This window comes from Mustela nivalis, assembly GCF_964662115.1.
Source record: "Mustela nivalis genome assembly, chromosome: 1".
NCBI lineage: Eukaryota > Metazoa > Chordata > Mammalia > Carnivora > Mustelidae > Mustela > Mustela nivalis.
This window is the reverse complement of record NC_139020.1, coordinates 84,038,260-84,063,218: the sequence shown is the minus strand read 5'-3', so window position 1 is coordinate 84,063,218 and position 24,959 is coordinate 84,038,260. Positions and strand designations below refer to the sequence as shown.

General features: G+C 38.4%; 2 protein-coding genes across 2 annotated transcripts in view; both read right to left on the bottom strand.

Moving 5' to 3' along the window:
- Positions 1-238: 238 nt before the first annotated feature.
- The window catches only part of LOC309842929 (uncharacterized protein), a 98,458-nt gene continuing 73,737 nt past the window's right edge, over positions 239-24,959 (bottom strand). Inside the window, exons 2-4 of the mRNA XM_082687921.1 lie at positions 4,507-4,602; positions 524-687; positions 239-297 (exon numbers count right to left, since the gene is read on the bottom strand). Coding sequence (XP_082544047.1) covers positions 4,549-4,602 — 54 coding nt within the window. The 3' untranslated portion in view covers positions 239-297; positions 524-687; positions 4,507-4,548. The remainder of the gene's footprint in view (positions 298-523; positions 688-4,506; positions 4,603-24,959) is intronic.
- Positions 16,795-17,782, bottom strand: ARL14 (ARF like GTPase 14). The gene has a single exon (XM_082687889.1). It carries the CDS (start codon positions 17,670-17,672, stop codon positions 17,100-17,102), a length of 573 nt encoding a protein of 190 aa, XP_082544015.1. The 5' UTR covers positions 17,673-17,782; the 3' UTR covers positions 16,795-17,099.

Here is a 24,959-nt window from a genome sequence, read left to right as displayed (position 1 = left end):
TGGGGCTCGATACCAGGACACTGGAATCACGACCTAAGCCGAAGGCAGAGGCTTTAACCCACTGAGCCACCCAGGTGCCCCCCCATTGGAGTTTTTGATCCATCTAAGATTATCAGTGTCCCTAAAATGAATTCTTATAAATTCCAAACCAAAGCAAATAAACATGAAATTGTAATCACCCTATTGAAAACCAACCTCATGCTTTGGAGCCAAAATATAACCAACAGAGTTTGGGATAAAGACAGAACAAGAGCTTTATTGCTTTGCAGGGTGAAGGAGGATGCCGCAGGCTAAGGCCTTCTTTTTTTTTTTCTTTAAAGATTTTTTATTTATTTATTTGTGAGAGAGAGAGAGTGAGAGCGAGCAGGCAGACAGAGTGGAAGGCAGAGTCAGAGGGAGAAGCAGGCTCCCTGTGGAGCAAGGAGCCCAATGTAGGACTCGATCCCAGGACGCTGGGATCATGACCTGAGCCGAAGGCAGCTGCTTAACCAACTGAGCCACCCAGGCGTTCCCAGGCTAAGGCCTTCTTAACAGCAAGACTGCTCTAGAAGGAAAGCGCTGAGGGGTAGGGAGAGAAGACGGTGTGTATAGGGAAATACGGTCTCCCTGGTTTTGACAGGAATAATGTACTGCTGCCAGCTCCTTTGTCCTGTCTTCAGGGTGGTACTGGGATCCTGAAACAAAAGGCTAAGAAAAGAGGAAGAGAGGTTTACAGAAGAGAGGGAAAAGGTTATTTAGTTTAAAACCAAGCTTCAGTAAAGTAGTAGTGTAGCCATTTTGATTTTTGTTCAACTTTATGCATTTAAGCAGTTTCAACCCTACTGGGCCTTGTTGAAGTGAAACACACAATTTCCTGTGAAGGTCTTTTGACATAGTGAAAATAGTTTGGAGGTTCCCGGCCCCTAGCACAGCCTCACCCATGTGCCTGAGTCACAATTAGTGCCCTATAAATAACTGCTGAGATATAAATCTTTTTGCATATCTCATTTAGCTCTAATGTACAATTCTAAGATTTACTAGAAACTTCTTTTCTTCTGAATCACCCACTAGTACCAAAATTAATTTTGATTAAGTTAAGGTTTATTTTGGTTTTCTTACATAACGAATGTTGCCCAATTAGTTACAACTTATCTATTATAACAACGTTAACAAGAGAGGACCATGTCACAATTCATTTTAAAATCTGCTGGGTTCCCCCATGGAACAAGATCAAAACTCAATTTACGTCCCTGGATGGTTTGGCTTCTATCTACCCTTCCAGGTAATTTCACTTATATTCTGTCCTCCAAAACATGCACTAACTGTACACCTCTGCCTAAAGTGCCAGTTTCTCTGCTTTTCATTTACTCATATTCTCACTTTACTCATATCGAAAGACCAAACTCAAATGTCACCATCCTTCAGGTTTTATTTGGAATCCTCTAGGATCAACATATAGCCTGCTAAAAGACAGAAGCAAATAAACTCAGAAGTGAGTTTTTTAGTATTGTATTCCAAGTACCTTATATTGGATTATCAAGCCAAAACTCTTCTAGATAACAATTGATTTAGTCAATTAAGAAAAAAAAAAAAAGACCACTAGCATCCTTGAAAAGAAAATCTTTGGTAATATCCTTTGGAAATCAAGCACAGAACATATTCTTTTGTTCCTTTTTTTCTTTAATCCAAAGTTTTTTTTTTTTTTTAATTTTTATTTGTTTATTTGAGAGGGAGAGAGTGAAAGAAAGCAGGAGAGAGGAGGTCAAAGGGAGAAGCAGACTCCCCATGGAGCTGGGAGCCCAATGTGGGACTCCAGGATCACCATCTGAGCAGAAGGCAGTCGCTTAACCAACTGAGCCACCCAGGTGCCCTAATCCAAAGTATTTTTCATGTAAAATAACCAGATATATTTTGTAAACATATCTCCAGAAAAACTTGTTGTAAATTATTATATCTTTAAGCGCATTCCAAGCAGAGGGACCTGAAGCATAGTGGTGAGACAGAAGTGGTAGATGAGGTAGGTGAAGAGACACATAGATCAAGTAATTCTTTGTACGCAGGAGTGTGGATTTTTTTTTTTTAAAGATTTTATTTATTTATTTATTTGACAGAGAGAGATCACAAGTAGGCAGAGAGGCAGGCAGAGAGAGAGAGAGAGGAGGAAGCAGGCTCCCTGCTGAGCAGAGAGCCCGATGCGGAACTCGATCCCAGGACCCTGAGATCATGACCTGAGCCGAAGGCAGCGGCTTAACCCACTGAGCCACCCAGGCGCCCCAGGAGTGTGGATTTAAATCTCCAAGTAAAGAAGAAGCCATTGGCAGACTTTAAGAAAGGAATCAACATACTCTAGATTATAATTTTTGTGGTTGGTTGGTTGTTTTATAAAATCACTTTGGAAGCTCTGTTAAGATGGATGGGGGGGGGGGGTGCGGCCAATAAGGCAGTAGTAGTCCAATCCACAGATGATTTCAGCTCAGACTATGACTGAGAACGGAGAGATTTATCCAATTTTGGAAGTCAATAGAATTTGCTGATCCAATTTATTGAGGGGAAGTAGAAGTGTAAATTAATGTCAGAATACTTTTCAACCTATTTATGTGGTTCTTAAGATTCTTTGTAACATCATATAGGTTCCTCATTAGGGAATTCTTTGACACACGTTCATTTTATATTTGTGTTTGCACACAAATATACTTGTGTGATCTTACTGTTTAAAAATAACCAATCTTTAACAGGTAAAATGGGTTGAACAGTGAATAGGAAAAAAGGAGCATAGGCAGCATGTGTATACACTTTAAAGAAGTTTGGACTGGTGGTCATGTTCTTTTATTACTCCTTCTACATCACTCGGGGGGAACTACCCAAAACCTAGCGCATGCTGTCTCAGTGCAACTGTCAGACAAGGCGCCCGCTTGGTCCAGATACGACCCATTCAGAAGGCCGGAGCCCTGAGTCCCTGCACTCTGACACAACGCAAGCCCAACCATTCCCCAAATCTGTCTGCAGCTCCGGCCAACCAGTTTCCAACATCCTTGCGGAGAGAACACCAGAGTGCTGACGTCAGCGCGCAGTGGAAACTGGGAATGCTGTGACGTCAATGCCCTGCGCTAGCCTCCCTTCGGCCTTGACTGGTTTTCCTCCTCTGCTCTGGGGGACGCTCTAAGGGTGTGCAGGGGGTTTGCCCTGTGGTTATCTTGCGCTGCGGCCTGGCCCTACTCTGGATCATGGGCCCCCAGCAGGTGTGAGCGGAGGTCTGGATCCTGCGTTCGTGGTGAGTGAGCGGTCTTTGCTTCGGTCTTCTGGCTCTCTGGCCCTTCCACCACTCCCGAATCCTCCCAACCCTCGGAAGTAAGTACCTTTCAAAGTTAAAGGACCAAAGGCTCCGAGTGGAATTTAGACAAGATTACACAGCAGAGCTGTGTTCTAGATCGTGTTCTCTTCTACACAAAAGGAACACAATCATCTCTTACTCATGAAATGGTTTGAGGTGATGCCTGTAACGTAGCTTATAGCCTCCAGTGTTGAGTCTGTCTGTCCACCCCAGAGGAAGAACTAATATGTTTTTGGAGTAATGTTGTAGTCTGGAGCTCACAGACAAGAAAGAATCCTTCAGATGTCTTGAGTGCAGAAAGGAGGTTTTATTAAAGCCTGGGGACCGACTGAGGGCAGGAAGAGCTGCTTCTCCTGGATTGTGAGGAGCAACTGATTATATACTCTGGGGCTAGGAAGTAAAGGTAAGGGAAGTGCCAAAAAGACTTTCATATGCTAAATAAGACTTACAAGACACTGAGGCCTTACTGTGATCCAGTTAAGGTTGTTTTTCCCTCTAGCAAGGCATTAACATTGAGATAGTTGGGAGCTTCCCTCTGCCTGCCTCAAGGATTTGTAAACGGGATACAGTTTATAAGGACATTTAATTTTATCTTCTGCCTTGTTTCCCACATCAGGACCAGTTAGTTCTGCTTTCTAGTTGGGTCCCAGGCATCTCCCCACAAAGGAGAAACAGAGTGCTGAGCAAAAGGACTGAAGCTGAGAACTGCAGATCTTACCCAGAAAAAGGTGAAGCCAAAAATGTAGACGTCTCAGTTGCAGCCTACCAGTCACACATGCAGGACCCTATCCAATTGTGCCCTTTCTCTCACCTAGTTTTTAACGTAGTCCACAGTTCTGCAGGTGTTGGCAGGGCTGTATTCCTGCCAACAGGGGGCTCTCGGGGGGAATCAGTGTCCTTACTTGTACCAACCACTAGAGGCTGCCTGCCTTGGCTTGAGGTCTCTTATTTCATCTTCTTGCACCACTCTGAGCATTCTTCTCTGGTCCCATCTCCTCCTAACTGTGAACTCAGACAGGAAGGTTTCTCCAGAGTGAAGGATCCATGCAATTAGGTTGGGCTCACCTGGATAATCCAGGATAACCTTTCCACCTCAACTTACTTAATCACTTTTTCCTTTTACCGTGTAAACTGACATATATTCACAGTTCCAGGAATTAGACAAGGATATTTTTGAAGACCGTTATTCTGCTTACCACATTCTGGGTCTTTTCTTGCTCTTGTCTTTAGCTTGTCATTTACTCTTCAGCATCAGCCAGGTGAAATCTTTCCTCAGAAGCATCAGTGGTCTTCTAGAAGTAGGGTAACCATATATGGTCCAAACTTAGACACTTTTGAGAGTGAAAGAGAGTACTGCTAACATTTACTGCAGGTCAGCAGATGTACACTGGACCGATAAAACATGGCAGGATGAAATGGGTGTGTGTGCTGTAGAGACTGTACCCTGAGTTGGACCAACTATATTATGGACTTCTACCCTCTACCCTGGTCTCATAGAGATCAAGGAGATGTTGGGAGGCTTTACTTCCCTCAGGAAATCCATGCTTTAGGGTTTAGTTGGGACACTATCTGACTCAACAGACAAAACAGAATTTTTCTTCCTCCACTGTTTTAACAACAAATAAATAACAATTTACAAAAAATATAATGTTTATACTAGGGACATTAGACTTTTTTTTTTTAAGATTTTATTTACTTATTTGACACAGAGAGAGAGATCCCAAGTAGGCAGAGAGGCAGGCAGAGAGAAAGGGGGAAGCAGGCTCCCCGCTGAGCAGAGAGCCCGATGCGGGGCTCAATCCCAGGACCCTGAGATCATGACCTGAGCCGAAGGCAGAGGCTTTAACCCACTGAGCCACCCAGGTGCCCCAGGACATTAGACTTTTATCTGTGATATATACTGCAAATATTAACTCCCAGTTTGACATTTTTTTAATTTTGTTTATGATAAATACTTTTTTAATGGGTAATTCCAATATACCCTGTAGCTACATGACTGAAGATGAAAACAATTCAGGATTAGGAAACTGGGGATCTATTCCTATTGGACTAGTCAATGGCGATTTTCAGCTTTGAGGAGAAAGGAAAAAACATACTAGAGTAAGGATCCTGTAGCTTTTCCTTTATCTGAGTAAGGCTTTCCATTTCAAAATCTGTTAATCCTAGATCATAGATGGACCCAGAAGACATTTCAGGAAAACACCTTGTGATATTATTATACAGATAGGTCAAGTGTTATACCCAAGATTAATTTTGCAATAATGACTTTCCAATTCTACCACATCCTCTACATTTTTCTGTATAAAAGAGCTTTGCTTTCCCCACTCTATACCATTTCCGTTTTGTCTTCTTGTATTTTTAATGAATATCATTATGAACTTATAGCTTTTGTTTTTATTTACTCATGTGATATAATTCATTACTGTCTATATTCTTTTATGATCCTCAAATTGACCAAATTTGGCCAGTGGGAGACTCTGTAAGTGATTCCTATAACCTTTGACATATTTCCATCAGCCTTTGAGTTCTTCCTTGTTTCCTTGCACAAGATATTTCAGGCTCATCTTTACTCTACCTGCCCCAGATCTGAACTGCCATTTCTCTAAGGAGCTCTGGTTCCTTTCAGTGAAGTATAATATTTAGAGACCAAGATCTGTACTTTAGTTGTACACATTGCTGCAGGGGTGTCACTGCCTCTTGATCCTTTTACTTTTCTGTTGGCATGTCCTACTTTTTCATTCTTTTTAAAAAATTATTTATTTATTTATTTATTAGAGAGACAGAGGACGAACAAGAACTGAGGGTAGGGGAGCAGAGGAAAAGAGAGAAGCAGACGCCACACTGAGCAGAGAGCCAGATGTGGGGCTTGATCCTAGGATCCCAGGATCATGACCTTAGTTGAAGGCAGATGCTTAACTGACTGAACCACCCAGGGTCCCCACCTCTTTTTCACTCTTTAATTTGGCTGAGTAGTATTTCACTCTGAGGAAAAAAAAAATTTTTTTAACCAGTCTCCTATGGAAGGACATTTAGGTTATTTCCAGTATTTTACTATTACAAATACTATCATGATGAATAGCCTTGCGCATATGTTGTTTCAGATCTGTGGTTTTGTATCTTCAGGGAAAAAAGGGACCTTTACATTAAAAGGTAAATGTGAATGTAGCTTTGTTAGATACTGCCAAATTCTCCTCAAAAGTCATATTGTATTTCTACTACTAGTAGATGATATTATCCTTTTCCCACAGTCTCATCAGCAGAATTATAGAATATGTTATGAAACATATATTTCTGCAAACATGATAGATGAGAAATGGTATCTAAATGTAGTTTGGGGCGCCTGGGTGGCTCAGTGGGTTAAGCCTCTGCCTTCGGCTCAGGTCATGATCTCAGGGTCCTGGGATTGAGTCCTACATCAGGCTCTCTGCTCGGCGGGGAGCCTACTTCCCTCTCTTTCAGCCTACTTGTGATCTCTTTCTCTCTCTCTATGTCAAATAAATAAAAATCTTAAAAAAATAAATAAATGTAGTATTAATTTGCATTTCTCTACTAGCAAAGCTAAAGTTTTTTTTTCATTTGTTGAGGGATCATTTGAATATCATTTATTGTTAACTCTGTCTTTAGTATTTTTTCTACAGTTTTGTTTTTTTTTTTTAATTTGTAAGTGCTATTTTATATTAAGAACATAACACCTTTCTTTATGTTATACTATGCAAATATACGTTCCTTGTTTGATATTTGTCTTGCTTTTATGTTTGTCACAACTTGTATTTTTATGTGGTTGAATTTATCAATATTTCCTTTTTGTGTGTCTGGGTTTTCAGTCATAGCTAGGCAAAAACTACTGTAAATTTTGACATTAATTTTTTCCTGTCATAAATGATCTGAAATCTATAAACTTATTTATTTTGATGTCTTCAACACATAGTACTGTAGTTATCTGTCATCTAATGACTAAGAGTTTTTACACCTCTTTTTTCTTCTTTTTAAAGAATTTGTTTAAAATAACCGGATTCTGACATTTTAGAAAGCCATTTGACAGTACATATTGAGGCATAGAACTGTTCATCCTTGAAATATTCTCGTAGGGGAAAAATCCCAAACCCAAACCTGATACAGTGCCTGGTATTTATTAGATATTCTGTTAATATTTGCCAGATGAAGGAATAAATATGAAGGAATAAACATGATGTTTGTTGCTGAATTAGTTACATGAAAAATTGACTGCAACATAAAAAACCAGTAGTAGAGAAATGATTAGGCTGTGGTACATCTACTTAAGTGTCATAACACTGAAAGATGATGGTTCTGAAAGATACATAACAATATAAAGATATATAATAAGTGAATGTGATTATAGGTCAAAAAAGATCTATTGAATATATGCATACATTGAAGAAAAAAAAGACTGGAAGGAAATGTGGTAAAATGTGAATAGAGAGTTTTATTTGCCTATTTTCCAAACGTTTGATTTCTGAAGAAGAACGAAAATGTGTTAAATAACCATCCTCTCTGCTGCCTAGCTGTTGTTCGACTCCAAGTAGAGCGATAGGAGATCTTTTCAGAATGAGAGATGGCTTAAGAGAGAATTTAAACATTTGCACAGAGGTACAGTGTGGAATTCTTGCCAAACAACTGTCAGCAGGAGCTTAATTGTATACACAAGACCACCGTAAATGCCTTTCACAATTTTAGGTGGCTGGATGGTTTTCAGTTTCAGATATCTTCTCTGTAAATGGGGATAATGATGGTACTAACCCAGAGAGTTAATGTAAGAATTAAATGTGGAAATGCACATGAAATGCTTAAAACAGAACCTGGCCTACAGTGAATGCTCAAGGCATGTTAGCTGTTTTGTTTTTTGGCTTCTGGGTTTTTTTTCTTAATTTTCGAAAAGTTAGTTACAATGCCCTCATGTGTCTATTTATAGCAATACTTCTAGTCTTTAAAAAGGATTTCTTATTATTTTAGATCAGGGCATTTGAAGTGACAGTTTTAGGGCCATGCATTATCCATTCATTATAGGCTATAAAGATTAAATAGCTCTTTTGAATATAATGTGTTTTTCCTTGAATATAAAAATAACACACACTCACTCTACAAAATTTGGGAAACAATGAGCACTATAAGGAATTCTAGCCATAATGCAACCACCCAAGCATTTTGGTGTGTATTATATTTTCTATCTAGTTTATACACGTATATATAGATTATGAGGTCTTTATTTTCACCATTTAGAGTCAGTGTATTTTTACACGAGGTTAGGTAAGTAAATAAGATGAGTGTAAAATGTATCTTACGTTTTAAAAAGAGCAGGAAAGTAACTGTGATAATAAGGCTTATCTCATGATAAATAGAGGATGATATTTTTTACTATAATCTCTCATGTTCCCTATCAATAAGCAACAACAGTAGATACATTGAACTTGGGTGGAAAAATGCTTTCAAAATGCTTTCTTTAAAGCGAAAGAAAATCCAACCTGATATAGAAATACAGTATCACCTATGTATAGGTTGATGTATGAGAACCAGTTTATTGTACTAAGGAGGCCTCTTCTTTAATATAATAATGAGTATGAACTACCTTTTTACATAGCTTTCACTTTTGAGGCATGTAAATTTTTTTTTTTTTAAAGATTTTATTTATTTATTTGAAAGAGAGAAATCACAAGTAGGTGGAGAGGCAGGCAGAGAGAGAGAGGGAAGCAGTCTCCCTGCTGAGCAGAGAGCCCGATGCGGGACTCGATCCCAGGACCCTGAGATCATGACCTGAGCCGAAGGCAGCGGCTCAACCCACTGAGCCACCCAGGCGCCCCGAGGCATGTAAATTTTCTACAAATTCAAAAATTAATGTTAACTCAAAAAGATGAAGAGTCAAACCTTAAAATTGAATACAAATAGCAAAAATCAGCCTAAAATCAACATCATATTTATAATATAACCACACAAAAAATCAACTCAAAAAACTTTTGAACACAATAATCTGAATCAGGATAGAAAGAAATAAAAAGAAGTCTTCAACTCTCCTGAGTGGGTTTATTAGAAATAGTGATATTGGTATAGTGATTCTGAAAATATTTTTTTGTATTATAGCATGAAGAAAATGAATAAATATATTGATGCTTTTTGGATGCAGAGTTTTTTTGTAGGATAAGGGATACAATTAAAATGAGAAAGATCGGGAAAAATTCTATGATGTGGATTCAATTTGGATATATCAATATTTTAAAATATATATATATTTCCTTGCTTGCTTTTTCTACTGAATGGAGCTATAAACAATGATACTCCAGTAAAAATAAGCACAGGTAGCTTCACTATTTGATTTCTAAATTCCACAGTGAACGAAATGAGGGCTCCTGAGAAACAGTTAATTCCAGGTCTGAGGCAGGTAAGTAGGGAAAGTACAAGGTGACTCAGTGTTCTTCCAGACAAGGAAATACTCAAAGGCTAATAGGGACATGTAATCAACAGAACACAGTAGCTAGCTGAAAGGTTCTTCTGGGCAAATTTGGGACAGTTTGAGCATCAAAAAGAATAATAAAGAGAAATGGATTATAACAAGGAAAATCAACAGGAATTCCAGAACTTCCTCTGCATTCCAGATATTGTGATTAATAGGTTTGGGTGGAGTTTGTAAATTTACATTTCTATGCAGCTTGCAGGTGATGCTGAGGCTGCTGATTCAGGGACTTCAGTTTGAGTAGCACCGGAAAATAAAACATTGAATTTAAAAAGTATGAATCAAGATTGAGAGAGAGAGAGAATGATGATTATGGAAATGGAGGATAAAAGAGAAAGCCTTTCTTTATAGTAGAATGCCAGCCAATAAATGTGCAATGTAAATCACCATTTTGCTCCTCCCAGTGTAATAACTGAGTCAGGAAAGGATCATCAATGGATGCTAAGAACATTAAGAAAAAGGCTTTGGGGAAGAGGATATTGACACAGTCTCAAAATATACTAATCATATCAAATTACTTACTAAGGACAGAGGGGAAAATTATATTTTTACATTGGGGAAATCTAGTGGATATTATCATAAAAGAAGTAATTGAATTTAGCATCATCAATAATGACACTCTGCCTCCTAATGGATACAATGGGAAGTACATCAGCTGTGGAATATTCTTGCCAAAAATGTTTAATCTGAACTTAATTGTGAAGGAACAATCAGACAAATTCAGACAATGGGGCGTTCTTTTTTTTTTTTTTTTTTTAAGATTTTATTTATTTATTTATTTTAGGGAAGGGAGGGACAGGGGAGAGAGAGAGAGAGAAGCTAAAGCTGACTTCGCCCTGACCATGAGCCCAACACAAGGCTTGATCTCACCATCCTGAGATCATGACCAAGCTAGAGAAACCAAGAATTGGATACTTAACCAACTGAGTGACCCAGGTACCCCCAGGCTGTGGGACATTCTTTAAAAAACCTGGCCTAGAGTCTTCAAAAGTTTTTACGTCACGTAGAACTAACAAAAGTTGGGGGAAATACTCTAAAAAAGTGACGTAACTAAATGCAGTAGATCTTAGATAAAATAAGTTCTATGAATAAGTTCTATTTGGGGGGAAATTTGACTATGGACTATTGGAAGATATTTAGTTAATGCTTAAACTTTTATTTGTAATAATGGTATTCTCATATGAGTAAATGTCTATTCTAAAGAGATAGATGATAAAATATTTGGGTGTGAAGTATTAGGATGATTGTAATCGTGTGTGTGGGTACTGTGTGTGTAGAGAGAGAGGAAGAGATGGAGAAAGAGCCCAGATATGACAAAATTGTAATAACTGGTGAATTTAGGTGAAAAGTACACTTGTCTAAATTTTACTTTTCTTTCAAGTTTTCTGAAGACTTGAAAATTTTCAGAATATGAAGTTGAGGAAAAATTAAATTCCCCTTTCCTTTCCTGTTCTAGGGTGAATCAAATGAGGGTCCTAGAATGAGCAGGAAGACTGAGAAGAGGGAATTTAAGAGGAAAGGAAGCCTGGGAAAGGAGGGTGTTGAGACACACGGGAGGAGCAAGAAGCATGATCCTACTTTAGGGTAATTAACAGTGGTGGCTGTAACAACTTCCAAGTCTCCATGGTTTAACACAACAAAGCTTTATTTCATGTTCAAGTCTCATTCTAGTCTAGACTCAGAAAGGTGAAGTAAACTGCCTAAAAGCTAAAACAAGTGATAAACCAGAATTTCCACCTAGTCATGGCTCTGAGGTTAGAATGAGAGTGCCCAAAGTCCAAATCTGCCATTCTTTTATCTACCCTTTATTGGATCCATATTCCATCTTGAGACATAGCCTAAGGCCCTGACAAGACCTCCCTTTATGGCTCAGACCTTTCTTTCCTTCTTTCTTTTCTTTCTACAAATACCTTTTAAATACCGTATGTGTCCTAAAACTGAACATCACAATGTTCTGGACCTGCATCCGTTCTAGGATACAACAGCCAAGTTCCTGCTCCCATGCAGTTTTCCATCTAGGGAGGGAAAGAGACATAAGTAAATGAGTAAATGATGTACTTGAAGTCCATGATAAATTCCTTGTAAAATAATAAAGGAGGGTGAGGGGTAGGGAGTGACAGGGATGAAGAGGTTCATTTAGATAAGGATTCAGGGAATGCCTGTGCATATTTGGCTGGAGACTTGAAGACTCTGAAGCTCTGAACCATTTGAAGACCTGACGAAAGCATATTCTGAGCTGGGGAAACAGCAAGTTTAAGGGCCCGGAGGCTGTAACAAATTAGGAGTGATAGAGGGAAGTTGAGAGAAGTGTGGCTGTCCTGGGAGTGAGGTGGGAGAAACAGGAAGAAGGTACCATAATGAGGTAAGAAGTGAACAGAGGTTTGTAAGGCAGGGCAGTGAAGTGTCTGTTGGTCATTTTTAGACCTCTCCCTTGTGGAGAATGTAGCCACCCAGGTGAGAATCAGTGGTGGCCTGTGGTAGTGATGGAGACTGAGAAGTGGCCAGAAGGGAGATGTGTTTTGAAGGGAGAGCTGACAGAATTAGCAGATAGATGTAAGACATGAGGGAAAAGGGAGGATGGCTCCTGGGTTTTTGGCCTAAGAAGTACTCTGGCCAGTCCTATTTGACTTATAGAAACAAAGAAATTTGATGATGAAAGTGTATGTGCCAGATTATTGTTAAATTCATTGTATGATAATAATTATACTTTTTTAAAAATCTTGGAAATCAGAGGACTAAGGTTCAATAATGGCTTAATCAGTTCTTCATATCTTTAAAATGGTGTTGACAAGATTTGCTCTGCCTCATAAGATTTTGAGAGAAAAAAATGAGGTAATGTTTATGAAAATATTACTCATGGTTAAGTCATCTAATAACTCACTTTTGTATCTGTGTGGCACTTTCAAGGTACAGTGCACTTTCTCCTGTTTGAAGTAGCTGAATTTGTTAATAGTAAACACTATGCTAAACTTCTGGTGGACTGAAACTCCTGTGACCCTATATGCCAAATTATGTTAAACTACTCATTAGCACTACCAAAGAAGAAATCTGTCCTTTGCCTCTCTTGCTCTCTTTCTCTCATTTTGTCTCTCTCATTCTCCCTTTTTCACTCTGGAAAGTTCATGCATGCAAGAGCAGGCCAACCCTTTGAGAAGCACAACAGATAATACTGTTTTGTGGGTTGTTCCTTCATATACTCAACACACTGAAGCCTCTGTAGACCATCCCCCAGTGCCACGCATAAGGTACAAGTACTTCAGGACTATATCTGAAATTCCTGTTCTTCCCTGTTTTGGCAGAACACAAATCGTTTATCATCAGAACATAGTGTTGTTCAGCTTGTTAAATAGACAGATTTTAAGGTATATTAGTCACTGCTGCTGCTTTATTTATTTGTTATTCTTTATTCTTATGTTCTGTTGGGACTTCTTTTTTTTTTTTTTTTAACCAGGGAATACTTAGAAAATCAGATAAAAATATTTAACTGATATTTACCTTTCAGATTTTTACATCTTTAAGGAAGGTACATTTCAGAAGTGATACGCTTTTGTTTGATACAGATACTTGGCAGTATATGATTTTGATGAATTAAAAGTTTTGCCTTGTTACATATAGATAATAGAATAAGATGAATGACAATAATAAATATCAAGGCATGAATATTCACAGTCTCTTTCCTCTCACCTGTCAAGGGATATTTTGCTTTTGTGCATCTCCTCTTTTCCCCTACCCTCAATTTTGGGCTTTATTAGGTGGATCAGAATGAAGAATGTATAAGTATATGTGTTGAAGGGTAAGAGGAGCACGCTAGGCAGAGCTGGAGGGAAATGCCAAAGAAAGGAAAGATTGGTAAAATGTACATTGGAAAGAAAGCAAGTGACTGATGAAAGAAAATAGATTGAAGCCCAGGGAAGAAACGCAAAAAGCATGGAAATGTTCAAGTTTCTCAAACAAGATTACTAGAGACTTTAAGGAATAGCTGCTATCTTGGGGGAAGATGTTGAAATGACAGAGGAAAAGCTACTTTGTAACTTTGGGTCTTATATTAAGAATGTATCTGCCCAGCATACCCACAATATACAGCTAGAGCTTTCTCAAGTGAAAATTTTAATTAATTTTTATATTTGGGGGGATTGTTTCTTCTGAATTTTACATAATGCTGAGACTAGGCCACAAGGGCTTCACTTAATTCAGAATACCAAAATACTGAGGACCACCAGGTGATGTTTTCTATTCAGCCATTTTCTATGGACATAGGTTAGTGATTCCTGAGTTTAAGATTATTAGTAAGATTTTTTTTAACCACATAGGGTAAATGGTAAGGGAAGATGTGTTTTTTTAAAAAGATGCATATTTGTGGTTTTCATAATTTTGTGGAACTTAGAAAAAAACACTACTACCAAGCATTTAACATTGAAGATCTCTACTGAGATCTTCCTGAAATCAGAAACATTTTTTGCCAGTCCCTCGGCTTGGTTCTTAGATCTCTGTTATTACACTTAATATATTCTATCTGGCTTGTTTTTTCAGAGAACCTTCTTTTTTTTTTTTTTTTTTAAAGATGTTATTTATTTATTTGTCGGGGGTGGGTAGGGAGGAGCAGAGGGAGTGAGACAGAATCTCAAGCAGACCTTACTGAGCACAGAGCCTGACATGGGGCTTGATCTCAAGAGACTGGGATTATGATCTGAGCAGAGGCAAATGCTTAACCCACTGAACCAGGTGCCCCTCAAAGAATCTTCTTAATATAAAGTATTATATGTTGGCCTGCATTTATTTTCCCCCCAGCTTTATTGAGATGTAACTGACAAACAAGATTGTAATATGTATTACATATATAATGCATAATGTGATTTGATATACATTGTAAAAAAATTCCCACAACTGAGTTAATTAACACATCCTCCTTTTTATTTTTATTTATTTTATGTGTCTTTTATTTTCATCCTCCTTTTTTTTAAATGAGAGTGCTTAAGATTAATGCTCTTAGCAAATTTAAGTATGCAGTACAGTTTTATTAACTATAGTCCCCATGCTGTACATTAGATCCTCAGAATTTATTCATTTTATAACTGAAAGTTTGTGCCCCATTACAAACATCTCCCCATTCCCCCTTCCCCCATCCCCAACTTCTGTCAACCACTAATCTACTTCCTATTTCTGTGAGTTTGGTTTTTTAAGATTCCCCATAAAAGTGAAATCACAAAATAGTTGTTTTCTGTGTCTGACTTACTTCACTTAACTAATGTCCTTAAGTTTCATCCGTGTTGTCACAAATATTAGAATTTCCCTTTTTTGTGGCTGACTAGGATTCCATCATGCATACACACCACATTTTCTTTATCCATGCATCCGTTAATCCATTGATAGAAGCTTAGGTTGTCCCCGTTTTGACTATTGTGAATAATGTTGCAATTAACATGGAAGTGCAGATGTATCTTCAAGGTAGTGATTTCATTTCCTTTATCTTTATACCCAGTGGTAGGATTGCTGGATCATATGGTAGTTTTATTTTTTAATTAAACCTGGATTTATTCCTTTTTTTCTAAAGATTTTATTTATTTATTTTTTAAATAATCTCTATACCCACGGTGTGGCTCAAACTTACAACCCAGAGATCAAGAGTCGTATGCTCCACCAACTGAGCCAGCCAGGTGCCCCTAGTCTGGCTCTATTCTTAATTATGTATAGTAAGCTCATAGAAGATGGACATCATACCTTATTTACAGAACACTATGACAATTAACAGTACTGGCCTTGAAGTTAGACAGATGAGTTTGAATCTTGGCTCTGCCACTTCTCAGTGAAAAAACAGAGTAGTTTTTGTGTGGTTGTTATTGTTACTTTGTTTAATCTCAGTACTCTCCTCTGTAAAATTGACATAATAATGCTAATTTCTCTCAGGGCAGTTGTCAACATTAAATGAGATGTATGAAAGTGATCAGACAACACGTGGCACAGACAAGCATTCAACCGATGATAACTGTTATCATGTGTGTATCTCCTTTTTAAATTTGAATCTCTACGTGCAGCATTCAGATCTTTGCTATAAAGATCATGGCTAGGGTGACAGAAGGAAACAATAAGAGGAATTAGGGGCTAGCACCCTTGAACATTTATTTTCCTCTGTGACCTTAAGATTTAGAGCCCAGGGAGCTGCTGTTGGGGCTTGAGGCCTGCTTCTTCTAGCCCAAATGAGCTTTGTTAGAGGTTAGGCAGGAAGAAAGTGTCATTTGTTAGTACCAGGACCTCCCTGGGAGTTCTGAGCCTGTCAGGGGAATTTCAGTTCAAACCCCAATTCCTTTTCTCCTCCCCTATAATGTCTTCAGGGTCTTCTAGTGATGGGAGCTTCCAGTGACAAACCTCCACCTTCATGGGTCGCTAGGAGCTGGGAACCATCTTAAAAACTACCTCCTGCATGAAGCACTTCCTGTTTTCCCAGGTCAGAAAGAGTCACTCATGTTATAGCACATACTTATTGCCCTATTCTAGCTACTAGCTTTATGTTGTATCCTCCTGTGAATTGCAAAGTCTCCTGAGTTTAAAGTCTGGCTCTGGTTCCTTTTTGATCAGTGCTGTGAGCTGTACATATATTCCCAAGTATGGACTATTCTATTGAATTCTATGTAAGCCCATCTTGAGCCTATAACCTTAAGCTGAGTAAAACCCAGACCTTGTCCTAAACTCTAAGGTGCTAGCTAGCCTGACCCCCAGAACTTTAAGAGATAAACGTCTCCCTATGTTTCTGGGCAATTAACAGCCTGAAGTTCCTTATTTGACTCACGGTCAGAAGTTCCCACCAATAGATTTCTAAGAGTTTGCAGGAATCCAGAAAAAATCTTCATTTAAGTAATAGGGATTTGCAAGATGTTAACATCAAACTTTTTCCTCTCCATAATTTAAAGTTCTATTTTTTACTAACTATTCTACAGGAGTGTGATAGAAATTCAATACTGTAACAGCTGGAAACCATCTGAAAGAATTCTGACCCTCTAAGCAATTTACTTAAACTTTGTTCTAGTTGTCATATAAAAACAATAAAGCAATAATTTATTTGGTCCCAAACACGATTATTCTGATTCATACATAAATCCAACATATACAAAATTATAAAATTTTCATTCTCAACTATCATTACCACATAGTTTACTAAAGTGCCTGGCCAAAAATAATATTGTCTAGATATTATTCTATGTTTTAGCTGAATTTAGGTGAAATAACATCTTAGGACAAGTTTGCTAACTCAGCAACTTGCTTTTCTCATTTGGCATCGGAAAAAAGTTACCCTTTCAACTTCACCAGTATGTCACTGCTTGGATCTCAGTTCTACCTAAAGAATGCTAAAGTGTCTCCTCTTGATTTCACATGGCTTTTCACAAATTCAGTCAGTTTCCTGAACCCGTCCATCAGTCCATCCCCAGTGATGGCACAGCAGGGCTGTACATACCAGTTCCGGTCACTGCAGAGCTGCTTCACTCTGAACATTCTGGTGATGTCCTCGGCAGTCAGAGCTCCAGGCACATCCTGTTTGTTGGCTAACAGGACAACAGGCACATTTTTAATGTGTTCATTCTTCAAAATGTGCTTTAGCTCTCTCCTGGAGTCTTCCAGTCGCTGCTTGTCCGTACTATCCACAACATACATCAGCCCATCGGTGTTCTCACAGTAATACTCCCACACAGTTCTCATTTTCTCCTGTCCTCCAACATCCCAGACTGTGAGTGAAAAACTCTTTTCCAACTCGATCATCTCCACGTTGAAACCTATTGTTGGGACGGTAGTAATATCCTTAGCAAACTTTAATTTGTAAAGGAGTGTAGACTTCCCGGCTGAGTCAAGTCCCAGAAGAAGAATCCGGGCTTGCTTGGTTTTGGGGTTTTTAGAACTCAGTAGACCCATTTTAGGGTGTTTTTTTTTTTTTTCCTCCCTTCAAAGACCTTTTCTTTTGGCCAGGTTGAATGTTTGCTCTCTAGGTCTTGACTGAAAATAATAAGAGGAAAGAAGATAGCAAACGCTTCATGTTCTGTTTTACCACTGGGAATCTGTGTGCCTTTATGTTGCAGCTTATTGACCTCATTATAGGCAAACAATGTTTTATTTGCAGTCCCAGCCAATCCTAAGGAATCTGGTATGAGTCAGCAGCCAGTGTTACAGTGGCTCAAAGGGGAAATTCTTTGTGAGTGAGTAGGGTGTAGGAGGGGCTGGGTGGGTGATGCCACAATTGTTCTCTTCCAGATACTGGACATTTAGAGGTAACCAAAGGTTTACGGGAACATGGTTTGGTAGTAGAATAAAAACTTAATGTTACAAGTGGTTTATAGAACTTCTCTAATTATTATACTGAACATTTATCTTATCCCAGTTGTAAATGAGTAACCAGAGTTCTGAAGTCATGAAGGGAGAGTTTATCTCAGCGCCTGAAGTATCTTTAGTTCTCTTCACCAGTCCAGATTATTCAGTAGGACACTTTAACCCACCCAAGGATATGTGAACCTTACTCCCATAATATGCAGAAACACTTCTCTATTCTTCTAGAAAATCACAATGATTCATAAGACCAAATATGCAGGGATAGGAGGGGAGTTTGTAACACAAACACTTGAAATTAAGCAGTCTGCTTAAAGGTGGTAAATTGAGTACGTTTATTTATCTCCTTTCCTCAAGACTCCACCAAAATGATGGCAAAGGAATAAAAAGAACATATAAACCCATAACAAGAGCAGGAGAATCCATCAGAGGGTGAGAGATTTCAACAAAATTCTGCAAGGTGGAATATGGATGGAAGACGAGTGGTGTTAAGATTCAGCTGAGTAAATCTGAAGATGTGATTGGCTTTATTAAGTGATTCATGAATTGGGCAGCATCCCATCTACCAAGTAAAGGGGAGTTTCAAGGAGTTTTACAGAATGGAAGCTTTCTATGGAAAGGAGGATGGGATAGGGATGGGCATAATGGGTATAGGGAATGGGAGATAATAAGTGTAATAAATAGTGTAATAAATTCATTACAGAATGAATAAATTATAGGAATAAAAGGCACAGCATAGAGAATATAGTCAATGATATCACAATAGCATTGTATGAGGATCGATGGTAGCCACACTTGTGGTGAGCATATTATAATGGATAGAACTGGTGATTCACTATGTTGTACACCTGAAACTCATGTAACATTGCATATTAACTATACTTCAATTTTTAAAAAAATGAAAAGAAAGGAGAATGGGGCAGGAAAGTTATTAGCAAAAGAGAACAAAGGATCGTTTCAGGCTAAGTTGCCCTCCCTGAAGAAGGAAAGGGGACCTTTTCAAGTGGATTATTTAATTTTCCTTTGAGGAATGGAGAGGGCCTGTGTGACAAATTACATCATTGGTGCTGTTCAGAAAATTTCTGATTGACAGGTTAAGACCTATTTCTGGGGGAGGTTATATCTGCAGTTAGGTTAGATATTAAGCCCCAGTTTGGTGACTCAGCCCGGCCCAAGTGATGCCTATTTTGGGCCTGTGGTTTTCATTTTACAGTGGTAACTGATGCAACAGGATAAAACTGAACCTTGGAATATTGATACACGGATACAGATGGGAGGATGGAAATGAGGGACTAAGAACAGCAGGGCTTAAACATCTGAATAATGACCCCCCAACAAACAAACAAACAAATAAATACATAAAACCACATGTACACACACCTCTGCTGACTGACCATTCAGCAACAAGATATTATCCCGAGCAAAAAAAAAAAAAAAAAAAAAAATTAAAGAGTGATATCAGAAAAAAGACCTCCAGGTTTTGAGAGTTGGGAGTTTCCACATCATAATGTCTAACTTAGTATTTAATTAATTATACCCAACCTGACAGTTGGCAAACATTGCTCATGTATACAGAATACCCAGTCAGCTTTTCAGTGCACAGAGGTTCCCATACGTAATGCATAGGATGCCTTCAGTATAATGAGAGAAAGACCAAAATTTTTTAAAAAGGCTTTATAGAAGTTTAAACAGGATTAATGCAGTGATTTGAAAATATTTCCAGAGATTTGAAAAGGTATTGCATCCATAAAATAAGACAAAGATGCTATTCAAAAGCCTACTCAAAAAACAAAATAGAACTCTTGAAAAACAAATACATGACTTTCAAAATTTGAACAGATCAATAATAGGTTGGAAGAAAATCTTTCAGAAAGTAGAAGATAGAAAATATGAAGAATAAAGAGATATAGAGATCAATCCAGACATTTTATTTGTTTTTAAAGATTTTATTTATTTGAGAGAAAGAGCATGTAAGAGGAGGGGCAGAGGGAAAGGGAGAGGGATAAGCAGACTACACACTGAGCCCATTGGTGGGCTCAGTCTCAGCAACCTGAGATCATGACATGATCCGAAACCAACAGTCAGCCACTTCACTGACTGAGCCATCAGTCACCCCCAATCCATAAGTTTTAATATCTAACCTATATGACTTTATTCCAGAGAGAACAAAAATATGAAAAGGAAAATTATCAAAGAAACAATGTAAGGGCACCTGGGTGGCTCAGTGGGTTAAACCTCTGCCTTCATCTCAGGTCATGACTCAAGGTCCTGAGATCAAGGCCCACATCGGGTTCTCTGCTCGGCGGGGAGCCTGCTTTCCCCTCTCTCTCTGCCTACTTGTAATTAATAAATAAAGTCTTAAAAAAAAAAAAAGAAACAATATAAGACTATTTCCAGAGCTAAAGAATAAATTCTCCAGATTGAAAAATCTTTCCTCAGTTTAGCAAGTTGATATTTAAAAGAGCTGCAATAAGGCCAATGAAATAAAGGTTTTATTTTTACTAGAACTAAAATTTTATTTTTTAGAAGAAATTAAGTAGACTGTTCTGGGTGTAGAAAGAACATTTACAAAGAAATTATTTAAACTTTTTTAAATTTTAAGTTTTTATTTTAATTCTAGTTAACATAGTGTTATATTAGTTTCAGGTATAGGATATAGTGATTCAAAAATTCCATACAACACCTGTTGCTCATCACAAGTGCATTCCTTAGTCCCCATCACCTATTACACACCTCCCCCTACTCTCTCCCCTCTGGTAACCATCACTATATTCTCTATAGTTAAGAGTCTGTTTCTTAATTTGTCTCTCTCTCCTTTTTTCCCCTTTGCTCATTTGTTTTCTTAAATTCCACATATGAGTGAAATCATACGGTATTTTTCTGACTGATTTATTTCCCTTCGCATTATACTCTCTAGCTCCATCCATATCTTTGCAAATAGCAAGATTTCATTCTTATTTTATGGCTGAATAATATCCCTCTGTGTGTGTGTGTGTGTGTGTGTGTGTGTGTGTGTGAGACAACCTCTTTATCCATTCATCAATCAATGGACACTTGGGCTGCTTCCATATCTTGGCTATTATAAATAATGCTGTTATAAATATAGAGGTACTTATATCCCTTTGCATTAGTGGGGATTTGGGAGGGCAGCAAAGCAAAGTTTATTGAGCAATGGTAAAGTGATAGTACAAAGCTCCCAAGGAGGGAGGGGACCCAAGAGGGTTGCCACCAAAGTTTCTAAGTCTAGGGATTTTTTATGGTTTGTTGGTGGCCTGTTTTAATCTGATTAACCCTCCCCTGCGCCTATCATCCAATCACTTATTTGTCTATCATATGGGAAAGGTGGAGACTCCTTCCATGTAAAATCCTTTTAAGGGTGGCTTCCTCTTAGGGCAGGGCCCCTTGTTCCTGCCTGCCGGTCTTCCAACTATCCACCATTCTCCTATCTGAAGAGATAACCCTAACTTTTGTTAGAGAAGAAAGGCAATGACTCATCGCAGCTACTTCCTGCTAGTCAGGGGTGTTGGATGAGGTGGCAGCCAGGATTCCTCTTGTCCTGATCTATCAAGGGGTCTCTTTGTAGATGTCTGGTTTGACCTCCGCGTGAGGCTCCATCTGAACCACCACCTGGAGTTTGAGGACCTTTCTTGGTTAGTTGTCCTTAACGATGGTGGAGATCCCTGACAAGCCCCTATAAATGTTACAAGATTTTTTCTCAGTCAGTGCCCACAGTGCTTGCTCACGCCACTTCAAAAATGAAGAGAATAAAACAAAACAAAAAAGAATGAAGAGGTAGTTCAGACAGAGTGGTGGGCAGCAAAGCAAGGTTTATTGAACCAACAACAAAGTGATAATACAAAGTTCCCAAAGAGGGAGGGGACCCGAGGGGATTGCCCGTGTTTTTGTATTCTTTGAGCAAATACCCAGTAGTATGATTTCTGGATCATAAGATAAATCTATTTTTAGCTTTTTTGAGGAACCTCCATATAGTGGCTACACCAGTTTGGACTCCCACCAACAGTGTAGGAAGGTTCCCCTCTTTCTACAACCTCTTCAACATTTGTTGTTTCTCTCTTTGTCAATTTTGGCCATTCTAACTGGTGTAAGATGGTATCTCAATGTGGTTTTGAATTTCCCTGATGGCTAATGATGATGAACATTTTTTCATGTGTCTGTTAGCCATTTGTATGTCTTCTTTTGAGAAGTGTCTGGTCATGTCTTCTGCCAATTTTTTGACTTGACTATTTGTTTTTTGGGTTTGAGAAGCTCTTTTTTAAAAAAAAATTTTTTTAAATTAACATATAATGTATTATTAGCCCCAGGGGTACAAGGTCTGTGAATCGCCAGAGAAATTCTTTATAGATCTTGGATATCAGCCCTTTGTCTGTAGTGTCATTTGCAAATAACTTCTCCCTTTCCCTGGGTTGCCTCTCTGTTTTGTTGACTGTTTCCTTTGGTGTGCAGAAGGTTTTTATCTTGATGAAGTCCCAAAAGTTCATTTTTGCTTTTGTTTCCCTTCAAATTTTTTTCCATTAAACTTTGCTTTCCATCGGTAGCCCTCTTACCTCAAATAATGTAACCTGGGGCAAACAGCTGGTTTAAGGACATAGCTAAAATTAACTGCAGAATGAGAAATGTCAAGGTACAGATTAAATACTCTAGAAACACATCAGAGTACTTAGCTGGGTACAGGCTTAAAGCGTTAAACTGTCTAAATTTAATTAGTTTATCACAGACTCTGAAATCAGACAGATTCCAGTTACAGTCACAACTGTACCTTTTTTTCCCTGTATAAATCTGGACACATTACTTCTCATTTTAATTTCTTCATCTGAAAATTGGGAAATAATATCTACCTCTCAGGGTGATTGTAAGTAATAAGTGAGAAATAAGGCAGCCTGGGATGCCTAGTACATGATACATAGTACATACTCAATAAATGGTAACTGTTATTATTTTATTACTGGTCATAAGGATAACAGGTTTATATTTGTTGGGCAAATGAGATTTATATTTAATAACTTTTTTGAGAAGGAGTATAAAATTGTATCTTGGCTCTGTGGGAAAAAGTACTGTGCTCCATAACAAATGTCTGTGGGATGGTTAATCTATGTGTCAGCTTGACTGGGGTAAGGGATGCCCAGAAAGCTGGCAAAACATTACTCTTGGTGTGCTTGTGAAAGTATTTCTGGAAGAGATTGGCATTTGAATCTGTAAATGGAGTAAAGAAGGTTGTCCTCAACCACACCATTGGGTATCATCCAATCCTTTGAGGGCTGATAGAAGAAAAATTCGAGGGAAAGGTGAATTTGTTCTCTGTGTGATTGAGGACATCCATTTTCTCTGGCCCTCAGACATCAGTAATCCTGGTTCTGAGGACTGCTGACTCAGAGTGGGACTTACAGGATTGGCTCCCATGGTTCTCCAGCCTTTGGGTTTGGACTGGATGTAAATCCTCTGCAGACTGCAGATCATGGGACTTAGCCTTCATCACATGAGTCACTATCTCATAATATATCTCTTTCTACATATCCATATCTGTGTGTGTTCATTTCTCTGGAGAACTCTAATACAGACACTTAGAAGTTTAAGAAGGGCATAGTATCCTATTTGTCATTCTCAGTTGCTGCTATCAGACACAACATGGTCCCTCGTTTTCAAACACTTATCCCCATAATTGAGGCCTCTTGATCCTCTTTTATTTTTTTTAAAGATTTTATTTATTTGAAATACAGAGAGGACTTGAATTTGGAAGAGAGGCAGAGGGAGAGGGTGAGGAATAAGCAGACCACCCCCCCCCCCCCCGCTGAGTCAGGAGCCCGGAGTGGGGCTCAATCCCAGGACCCCAAGATCATGACTTGAGCCGAAGTCAAACCCTTAACTAACTGAGCCACCCAGGTGCTCCCACTTGATCCTCTTTTGGAATCTAATTGTCTCAATCCCTATCTGAAACATCAAGTAGTTAAGCAGCTCCAATCCTCCTAAGATCCATACAGAGTTATCCTAACCACTAACTTGGTCATAACATGGTATCCTAATTTTAACAACTAAACAATTGCCTTTTTAAATTTTATTTGTATTTGTGTTTGCTTTTTTTTTTTTTTTTTTTTTTTTTAGCCTTTTGAAATACATGCTAGTCCCAGCTGTTAAACTCAAGTCTGTAACTCAGTTTCTTGCACTCCAGTCCCTTCCTAAAACAGGAACCCTGACTCACATTTGCCATATTTTTTCCTAAGCTAGCATCCTTAATGCTGAAATCTGACTTTCTGGACAAAGCCCTTGTTAATCATTGAAAATGTCTTCCTTGTTGAGTATAAGCTTCTCATTATTGCCACTCCATATTCTCCATCAATTTTCTATCCAACTACATGTTGGGACATCTTGCTCCATCAACCCTTTACTGAATACTTGCCAAGTCAAAAAGATACACATAAGTTTGTATGAAAATATTTGTAGAAATCTCAGTATGAAATGTAAATACCAAAAAGTAAGAAATACTTCAAATTCACAGATTATATGATGTGGCTTTCTCTTGAATTCAGTATGGAAAATTTTTATTTTTTTAATTTTATGGGTTTACTTACAGAAATCAAATATATTCAGAAAATATCCCTTTGCCAGCAGTTAGACAAATATTGACTAATTGTCATATGCCAAGTACTGTGCAAGTTCTAGAGGGAAGCGAGCACAGAGGCGACTAAGGTTAGTGGGACAATCTGTGATTCAGTCTTAAATCAAGGGAGCCTCCCAGGGCGGCTGTATGGTGCTAAATCTGAGGCCCAGTGAGTCATGCTGGTTATCGGCAAAGAATAACCTGTTATCCTCCAGGAAGATTTGGGCCTTTCTTATAGAGTCCAGATTGTGGGGGCCCATCATGGA